The sequence below is a fragment of the Zonotrichia leucophrys genome, chromosome 10, assembly GCF_028769735.1.
Source record: "Zonotrichia leucophrys gambelii isolate GWCS_2022_RI chromosome 10, RI_Zleu_2.0, whole genome shotgun sequence".
NCBI lineage: Eukaryota > Metazoa > Chordata > Aves > Passeriformes > Passerellidae > Zonotrichia > Zonotrichia leucophrys.
The window spans coordinates 6784495-6795002 of record NC_088180.1 but is presented as its reverse complement, the minus strand read 5'-3'; the positions used below and the strand labels follow the sequence as shown (position 1 = coordinate 6795002).

General features: G+C 41.0%; 1 protein-coding gene across 1 annotated transcript in view; it reads right to left on the bottom strand.

Annotated features, from left to right (window-relative positions):
* Window positions 1-7870: 7870 nt before the first annotated feature.
* The window catches only part of ALDH1A2 (aldehyde dehydrogenase 1 family member A2), a 52428-nt gene continuing 49790 nt past the window's right edge, over window positions 7871-10508 (bottom strand). The window contains exon 13 of the mRNA XM_064722227.1: window positions 7871-10012. Within this exon, the coding sequence (XP_064578297.1) occupies window positions 9940-10012 (73 nt within the window). The 3' untranslated portion in view covers window positions 7871-9939. The remainder of the gene's footprint in view (window positions 10013-10508) is intronic.

Sequence of the window (10508 nt, the reverse complement as noted above, 5' to 3'; positions counted from 1 at the left end):
GTATCCAAGATGGAGATGGCCTCTTGGCTGTGGAGAAACAGGAATCAGCAGACCAGAACTGCAGGAGACTGATACAAGTGCTGAAATGCTCATGTGTCTATGGCTGAACTGTGGTGAAAGCTGATTGTACTATTTATTAGCTGAGAGATCCTCTCTGAGTCTAAATATGTAGAAGTGAGTGGCTGGTGTGGCTGTGTGTCACAAGGAAAATCAGACCCCACAACATAAAGCCTCGAAAGATCATTAGTTCCAAAGAATTTCAAGGGCTTTCCTCAGCTCAGTTTGTCAGAAGTGTAAATCCTACTTTTACAGATCTTTAGACAAACTGAATTCCTCTGCAAGAGTTTCATCATCTCTGTGTGTGTGTTTGCATGTATTCATTTTGCCTTTGCAATAATATAAGTAACAGGCCAGTACCAAGCAGGTCACTGTTGTAGGAGCCAGGAGATCCATGCCTAGTCCTAGCCTTTGCAGCAGATTGTCCTCTCTAATCTTGGTATGAGTTACTCCATTTTTTTCTCAATCACCTTCTTGTCTGTAAAATTATAATAATAATAATAATGTTCTTCATAGATTTTAATTTTACTTTTAAAACTTTCAGGACCTATACCAAATCTAGGATGTTTGTAGAGGACAGTGAGGCTGTGGTTTTGATCCAGCGCATATAAATAGTCAAGTGATTAATTAACAGCTTTTCCTTTTTTTGTGCCATAGAGGAGGATTGACAAAGATGTTGCAAAAGAAGGCAAATATTGTTGTCCCTGCAGGCCATTGCAGCTGAAATAACTTGATTTTATTAGAACAGTTTCAAAATGGATGCTTACCTTGTAACTGGAACTCCCACAGTTCTTGTAACTTTGGTTTGTAGATCATCCAAAGCCTATTCGTGTTGTAAATGTATTCCATAGGAAGTGATGATATCTGCAGTCTCATGAAGAGAGGAGAAGTTTCTTTCCAGGTCTGAACTTCTTGAATATCCCTGACATAAAGAAGCAGCTGAAGCAAATGCATGGGTTTGGATTTTTTATGGATTCTGGAAATTCTGAATATTGTATGAGGTTTATGTAACTAGATGACTTATATGCAGAGGAACCTTTTTATTTAAATTTCTAAATTTAAATTTTTGTTTACATTTTTATTTAAATTTCTAAAATAATACCACTTAAAGGACAGTTGTAGAGGAGGAGCTGTGTAGGAGATGTGATCAAGTGCATGACTGGGAGTGGGGCATGAGGCTGTATAAGGTGTGCTAAGGACTCTGGGGAAAAGAGGAAGTGAAAACCCATTTAAGCCTCCCACTCCTCATTCCCATCTGTAAATTTTGTCCTGGTTTATCAATTTTTCTCTCTGCTCAGCAGCATCTACAGTTGCTCAGATCCTCCAGTCTCAGATGCCTTTGGCTGCAACGGTTTGCAACTCAAGCTAAAGTAATCAAGCATGTCTTCCAGAGTTCTAATAACATTCCAAGCAGGGAAAGATTTAAAAACCCAGCAAGTTTACTTTTATTTTAATGGTTATAAAACATGTTTAAACAATGAGTTCTGAACATACACTATGTTGCTGCTGCTTAGTTGCCCAGTAAAAGTAGATTGGAAAATCATTTGCCGATAACTATATTATTAATTATTTGCTTGATAACTATAATTGAGGAAAAGGTATGTTGGAATGGAGAGGATGGTTAAGATGTGACTGATGACTCAGCAAACGCTGGCTGCAGTGCCTGAGCCAGAAAACTGAGAGATGTTTGCTGCCTTGGTTCTGCAGCCTGAATCACCCAGGAACACAATCTAAGGAGAAGATACTGCCTGGCCTTCCCAGTGTTTCATTGCACACCTGGAAAAGACCAGCAGAGACCACATGCACATTCAGGGCTGAGCCTCAGCCCAAACCTTTAGAGAGGCATCACTTACTCCAAGAGGAATTACGAAGGGAGAAAGAAGTCCAATAGGAAGACTAATAAGGAAGAAAAGTTGCTTGTTCTGAAACTTTGTATGAAGCAAAGGTAAATTGGAAGAAGCCCATCAGTTTGATGGGCAGAATCTGCTGGTGCCTCAACTCAGTCCTCTGTGCAACATGGTTCTTGCTGCTGAACACAACTTCCACAACTAATGCATGAAATTTACCTTTGTTCTTCTGTGCTTTGCCAGCAAAACAGCTGCGAACAGCATTTCCAGTGGCTTTGGTTTGGTGACTGTATTACTACCCCAAAGAGACAAATAGTAAAACTGAGGAAAGTGTGGGATTTTTTCTACTCAGTTTTTCATTCTAAAATTGTTCATTCTATCAGTAAAATTCTAAAAGCATCATGAAATCTCTTGGCCAGCCCATAATGCTAGAGCTTTTAGAAACTTTCAACAAAATACCCTCACCCTGAGAGATTCTGCAGTCTGTAGTATGAATTTTTCCTGAAAAGGAATGGGGCCCCACTCTTTTCATGTTTGAAACTGCATGTTAGAAGGTTAGCTGGTAATTAGTCTTCCCAGAGAGGACATTGCAAAAACAAATCATCAAGTCATTTGTTGCTGTTCTACCTAAGAACACAGTTAAAAGAGCCTCTTTGCCAAACCCCTGAGAAAGAGCTGGGGATGTCTATGTGTTTTTACAATAGAAAGCAACCAGCAGTCCTGTCTTTCAGCAGACCATTGCACCAGCCATTCTACAATGCACATGCAGTCCACCACAGGGAAGAAAGCAGGCTTGGAATTTTCATAGGAAACAGCTACAAGGTGATTTTGAAAACTGAGAAACAGTTACTCCAGTGATTTTGTTATGTCTCTATAATGGAACATGAAATTAACTTCAAACATTTGTCTCAAAGACTTGACTATGAAGTTACTACACATAGAGGAGATATTGTATCTTTCTGTATCTTTTTGAAAGGCATTGGGCAGCTGGAGCCTACTATCATTTTCCTGCTAGAGTGATCTGAAATAGTTCATTAGAAAAGTTCACATAAGGGAATCTAATGGGACTTGTGGAGTGTCAGATGTTCCCTAAGGAAACTCCTGTAAGAGTCTATTTTACCAGTGGTATTTCCTGGGCATTTTCCCCCAGAAATGTGTTTGTCCTTGGGAGGCAAATGCTGCAAGGGGAAGATTGCTGGAGAGGCTGGGCTGCAGCAAAGACAGAGCAGGAATTGCTCTGGGTTTTGCTGCAGTCTCATTATGGGAGTAGGTGATTCTGTGTGTATTGGTCTGTTCAGAGACCTGGCCAATTTAGCAGTTCCCAGGAGCAGTGCAGCAATGGCTCCTGTGGCTTAAGGTGTGCAGTGTGCAATGTGGAGAAACATGGGAGAGATTTTCAAGAAAGGATCTTGGTCCAGTTTAGTTTCATGCCAGGATAGAAGGGATGTGGTTCTCTCAGCAGCCTCCTCCCTCACACCAGATGTGGCAGCCCTGGGGCAATGCAGCATCCTGGGGTGGGAGCTTTCCTGGTCCTGCTCAGGAGCTCCAGGCTACTCAGGAACAGCAGACTTGTAACTCTGTCAATGCCCATTTCTTTGGCAACAGTATATTTTTGTCCTTGATTTCACAGCCAGCTTGTCTTCAAAACAGAGTATGCATGGATGTGATGCTGAAGGAATAAGGTTGATGAATACTTGGTGACTTTTCTGGACTCCTTAGAATACTTGATTTGAATAGAGTCTGGCTACTTAGTCCCCATAGCTGTACAGCCTGGGATAGGCATCTGGCCAGCCAGCTCTGAGCAAGAACCACAATATTCTGTGGTGAATGAAAAGCTGTGAGTTCTAACCCAGTAATGTCAGATGCCCCTAGGCATCCCCTAGTGGGGAGTGCTTTAGCCAAAATCCCTTATCTGCAGTTTCTTGGTGGGAGCAAAGAATGCCTTTCCATTCAGCTTCCTTCCCAGAAATCTGAGTGTTTGTGATGTTCAAAATCAAAAACTAAAAGAAGGCCTCGCTTGGCGGGGCCTGACTGTGCTTTGAGATTAGATGTCAAGTGTCAAAGACTGTGGGAGAGGTTTTGGACAAACAGCAAGCAGAAAACACCAGAAACCTCTCAGGAGATCTTGCTTTATGTCCCATCTTGTGGTATGATGACAGTATGGAGAGAAAAGAGCAGTGGACCATGAGCTGGAGCCCTTTTGCAAGGGCAAGCAGTAGAAACACGTATTCTTTTTGTTTGGTAGCAGGAGCAAGGTGCACAAAAACATCTTGCTAATTATGCTGCTCTAGGAAATGAGACTCTGCCAGACATACATAGAGCAGGGAAAACCCCCAGAATTGAGTTAATATGAGCACCAACCTCACCATGTGGAACCATAAGGGAGAAGGAGAGGGGCTAAGCAAGGTCACAAAAATGATCAAATTCTGTGAGAGCACATATACATGAGAGAATGAAGACTTTGACAAAAGCTAGTGGTGGATCATTGAGAGGCCAAGGCAGTTAAGTTCCTGCTTTGTTACATAGATAAATTGCCAAAGGAAACATTATCCAAACAGTTCTACTTCAAAGGCAGAACGACAAGCTTTGGGGAACTTGCGGTACTTTCAATCTGGCCAATAACCAAGTGTAAAGTGTAAAATATACATGTTTAGGAAGTAGGACACATGCCGTTCAAGACAGGCCTTTCCCATGCTCTCAGACCAGTGCAGCTTCATTTGATGTGCAAATGCATGATGTGTGATCTGTCCTGGCAATGTGCTGCCTGCCAGCAGCACAAACATTTCACAAGCACCCTTTTGGGTTACTCCAGCCTGCTGTGTGCTCAGCCTCCTTGGCAACCTCTGCAGCTGGAGCTTTTCTTACAGTCTGTTGCTGTGGTGGTTGCACAATCCAGGTTTATGTAGTGTGTCTCATCAAGAGACTCCAAGCAGTTAAAAACACCTTGAAAATATCCTGGAATTGCAGGATTTGATGTTATATACTAGGATTAAATGACAATACAAGGAATGGTTACATTGCGGAACATATCAGTAATGTAGACTCTGTTGATCCTTAAGGCAGATTGTCCCAGCCTTCCTGGATATTGGCAACTTCATGGTATTACAGATAATGGCAAAGGCCCTCCATAATGTGTTTATAAATTTCACATGAAATCAGGTGAAAAAAGTGTTCCCTGGAGTGCTTCCTGGCACTGCAGGCACAGCCAGAAATACATGTACTATGCACAGTACAAGCCAGCCTCTGCTATTTGATGAAACTCATCCTAATAACCCATGAAAAGTAACAGTGCAAACGCTCACCATAAAGAAGCAGTGGATTGTAGATGTGGTATCTCTTCAGTGCTGGCTTGAGTGGATTTAAATGTATGATATCAGAAAAAATAGTTGTGGTCTTAATGTGATGTAGCTGAGCTCTGGAATACCTGTGCTAGTGGGATGAGGCTGGCTTTTAGTGAGGGTTCAGGATGTAAACTCAGCTGGCAGAACTGATCAGAGCCAACAATTTTTAGGAACCAGGGGCATGCAGATGTGCTTTTCCTCCCTCTCTAACAGTAAGCTGAGGTACTTAGGTAGGGACGTTATGGAGCAGCTGTGGTGACTTAGCCCAGTTGTACCAAGAGGCAAATCAGCCTTGTGCTTCTCCTCACTGTGTTGGGGCAGATTCCCAGTCCTGTGTGTATGTGCAGCCTAAGGCATAGATAACCAGGCACTTGGTGCTGAGCACTACCCAGGGCAGCAGCTGTGGCTACACAGAAAACTTAACCTGCTCTGCACCACTGAAATGCCTGAACTTGTGCTGCAGCCGGCTGTAATCATCTGTTACTTGTGTTAACCTTGAATTCCAGCATGTCAGTTCCGGTCCTCGGAGAAAAATTAGGGAAGTGCTTATTGAAACCAGCATCCCAGCACTCCACACTGTGCTGGGTGGAAGAGGGAAGTGGGACCCCAAGCCTCAAGAGCCTTAGTAGTAGCATATTCTAGCCACACTTGAGTCATGTGAGATTATACCACTATTCTCACTTTAGATTGGTCTATCCTTATAAATGGCCCGACTTCATGCTTAAGCCCTGTGGTTCCTTCAGGAGTTTCTGAGCTTTCTGGCTGAGCCACACACATTTCCCTGATACCTGTGCACTGTCAGTGGACACAGAAGATACAGTGAAGATACAGAAAGAATTATAGACTGTGTGTTTAATGAGGACAAGGGAGGAAGATGGGTTTTATGCAGCTGTAGTCTAATGTGCTGAGAGAAATCTGTTTGAATGGGTTGGGAATGCTGATGGCATCTAATAGCCACAAAGGCTTTTCCTGCTTCCTGACAGATATAGCACTGTGAATATCAGTCATTGTGGTATGAAGTTGTTAGGAGAAAAATAACTTCCTGTGTTGATGGACTTAGCATGCAGTAAATGGAGACGTATGGATGCAAATGTAAGGTGGTAAATGTAGCTCTCCAGAGCTCTACGTGTAACCATGCAGACTCATAAGTAAAAAGTACAGTGCATTGCTTGTCTTTGACTTCCTCTCTAGCTCAGCTGGTGCCCTGGATTCAGTGTTATTATAGTTCTTTTCTTCCAGGACAGAACTGAGAAATAACAGGGTGCTGTGACACACAGTGCCTCTGCGTATGCAAGGCAAGATTTTTCATCCTGGCCTCTGTGGGGAGAAAGAGCAAGAGCATTCTCTGTAGCAGGGCACAAATAAATCTGTGAATGCTATCCAAATAGTATCAGTATCCACTGCTTTGTCTGAAGGCCACAGAACTGAAACTTTTTTGCCTTTCTTCATATCCTTTTCTAGAAGAAATGCACAATTAGTTCCAAACTCTCCCTTTACTATGCTTGTACACTTATACTGATACATTCACTTTCACTGGCTGGAACTTTGCTCATTTCACTAGAAGATACTCCTTGTTTTCAGTGAGTTCCAGAACAACCTTCCTTTGTTTTGCTTTCAGAAAAGGTCTCTATTGCTTGTGCCTGTGTGACTGCTTGGAGTGCTGAGACAGGTGGCAAGTGGGTCAGAGAGATGGGGAGTATGCAAAGTGCTAATTGTCCACCCAAAGTCCCACAACAGAGTTGTCCATGCCACTTGTTAAATAGAAATGATACTCTGCTTAATGTATACCTGATATTCCAGACTTTCAGGAACAGTGATCCCTCCTATTACTGGGTTTTATTCTCTTTTATCCCATCTATTCTAGTCAAGTTACTTCATTGTGATTGCCCCTCCAGTGTTGATTAAACCAATGGTATTACTCTGTGACACCGAGGTGTGACCATTGCTTGCCACACAATGAAGTAGCTTGGCGCTATTAACTGAGTAGTTACTTTACCTAAATAGGCACCATTTCTAAAAGAACTGCAGCTCCTGGCAATGAAAGTAACCTGGAATAAAGGGATTGCTTGAAGGAGAGCTGTATAGTACCTGGCTATGTGAATTCAGTCTGTCCGTGTCCCATTTTAGCATTTTGAAATTAAAGTTAAGTAGACTATCTCTCCATAAAAGCTCTGAGTGATAATTTAATCATCTCTGCGAAACATCTACTAGAGAAAGAAAAGGCATCATGATTATTAAAACATTATCCAAAAATCAAGCTGGGATGCAGCAATTTGCAAGGATGCCCCCCTGGTTTTGATGACTTCAGACCTGCCCCAATAGCTAAACTTTATGACCATAAGGGTGAGGATGAACTTTGACTATGACCTAGATCTGCAATTCACAAGTGTTTTCATACAGCTGCAATAATATTCCAGAAAATGTAATTGGCCTTTTACTTCATTCACTTTTGCAAATGAAAATAAAGCTACTGTGAGAGCAGATCTTTTGCTAAGAAAATATTTTTTTTAATATTTTTATAGCTCTGTCAACAATAAAGGAGTCTCACAGTCTAAAGTCTTTCTCTAAACCTTTTTAATGGAAAAAACTTCATAGAAAATATCCTTTTACTTTTTTAATAACATATAACTATATACATGATTAAAAACTGTAACAAAAAGCTGCAGGGACTGGAAAAATGTTTTGTTGGATCCATGCAGATGGTACATCTAAAAAAGGATTTCACAAATCCATGTACATCAAATGGAGCTGCAGTGACAGGGTTGAAAAAAATGGCAACTCTATATTATTTACCTGAATGTATTGGGAATAAAGCACAGACATACAAAATACATGAAAAGAATACAAAAGAGTACATGGTGTAAATGCTGTAAGCACAGGAAGTTTCTTTTTTAAGCAAATAGGAGAAAAGAAGTAAAATCTCCTCTTTCACATTTTATATTGCAGTTTAAAAGATAACTAATCTCTTGCTTGCTGTATTTTGTTTTTCTTCACTCTGACATACACTACAGTAGAAGTATATGGCATTTGAATTTAACAGCTCAGGAATACTTTGATTGATCTCCATGTCTGTGAATGTACTATCAGTTCTCAATAACGACATGTAGACATATTGCTTAAAAACACATACACAGTTTGACATGAGTTACAAAATACTGAGGGCCACCACACTACAAAGTGCTGGAGACTCTTGTCCTGATCCAGCAGTATGTTGAAGGACACATACAACTGCAAATCTAAGAGGGATTCCTCAGAGACTAAAGGAAGTTAAGAACATGCAGAAGTTAGTTTCTGATCAGGGCTGGAGTTTGAACAGTTCATAGCATAGGAAAACTTACACCTGAGGCTGTAATTCTGTCCTTACACCTCAGATCATGTAGCTACACTGTGTGGATTATGTACTTTTAAAATAGATTTTCTTAATTCTAAGTTAAAACATAAATGAAATCTCTTTAAAAGAATCTGGGGAATTGATGAGGTCTGCAGCTGAGAAAAAACAGAGATAGTTTAGTTTGTCAGTGATAGATTTGAAGAGATTCTGTAGGCAGCAGGTAATAATGTGACAGGCTGTAAATACCTCAATTCTGAAAGAATTATTTGTTTATATTTTTGCCCTGGATCCAAAAAACCCAAATAATTGAAAGCTCAGTACCAGCCAGTAGCATCACCTGAGGTGCACAAGCATGGTGAGGATGGCAAGACATCATTTAGTAAAAGCTGTAACAAGTACTTAATGATTCCCAGTGTAATCACAGGCAGTTTAATAGCAGACAAATAAATGGAGCCTGTGAGTGCATATATTTGTTTAAAAAAGAAAAAAGGTGAAAGCAACAACAGTAACAACAACAACAACAACAAAACTAGACAAGCAGTGAAAGCTAAAATATCCTGTGAAGCCTTGGAATCTGTTCCTGTTCTCGTTAACACTCACCCACCCTGTCTGGCCTTGCTCTTTTGGCAGGCAGGTAAATCCCTTCAAGTTCCTGTAAGTGAAGGAGGACTTTTTGCTTATAGCAAGACATAAAGTAATTACGAAAATAAGCTTTGAAATCCAAATTGCTGTGAGCCATGAAAGCCAAATCTCACTGATAAGTTTTTGGCTTTCATTGGCCATGCAGCAGATTGATTCCCTCCCCAGTCTGACCTCTTTCTGTGGGCGTGCTAATTGGAAAGTTGCCACTACACCAGGTTTGAGGCCATTACCATTCAGAGTCTTTTATTTTTTAAGAACATCAATGACACTTGTTTGTGTTGTTCATTGCTAGTGTTCTGGGTAAAATCTGGGTTGTAGAGCCCTGATTGAAACTACAATGTCAGTACAAGGCAGATCTGTTTGAGAAGGCAACCTGAAAGCAGTAAGACTTATTTTGTTTATTTAAGGAAGAGATAAATGTGTGTGTGCATGCATTTGCATTTAACAGTTTTATAGCTGGAACCATTATTAAATGATGCCCAGTAGCAATTTTATCTCATTAAGATCTGTTTTATAAAGATGTAACGATTCTCAGGAGAGTTTTATGAAAACATGCAAAGTTGGTTTGCATTACGTACTCAGTTATGTGCCCAGTATGTATGTTGCAACTTAATTTCTTAAATATATATTGTGTAACACTTTTATTCCTGAGTGCTGGTCTCCATAGGAATAGAGAAGGTGGCATCATGTGCTCTTCTGCACAACACGGTCCTCTGTAGTTTTAGGAGTTCTTCTGAGGGATCTTTATTGTCACAGTTTTAACTTCAGAATATTCTCTCAATCCACATTCGCCCCTGAAGAAGAAATTGCAGCATCAGTTTATACCAGGTATTGTTTAACAAGTAAAAAATCTGTGATGAATTCAAAAGCAAATATTTTTCAAAAGTTGAAAAGCTCCACTTGCTGAATAGGAAGATGGGTTATGCCAGACATGCAGAGCACAAGAGTCAGTGTGTGCTCAGTTAAAGGGCTCAATTGTCCCCACAGCCCAGTACAGGCAGCAAAGCCATCCTGTTCCATGGCCACTCTGGGCCTGCTGGGGTTGCACTTTGGGGGCAGAGTGAGAGCAAAGGTTGGGTCTGTGAAGAGGAAGGAACCCATGGGTCAAATCTGCATGGTGCTGTCCCTTGATTGTGTAGGTGTGAGGGAGGGAACAAAATGCTTTTTAAGAAGAAATATTACATATTCTCTTTCCTCCCTCAGTCCAGGAGAAAAAAAGAGATTTACAACTCCAAGCTGTTCTGCTTGCACTTGTTTTTCAGAATGCAGGTGTGCAGTGCTATGTCTCAG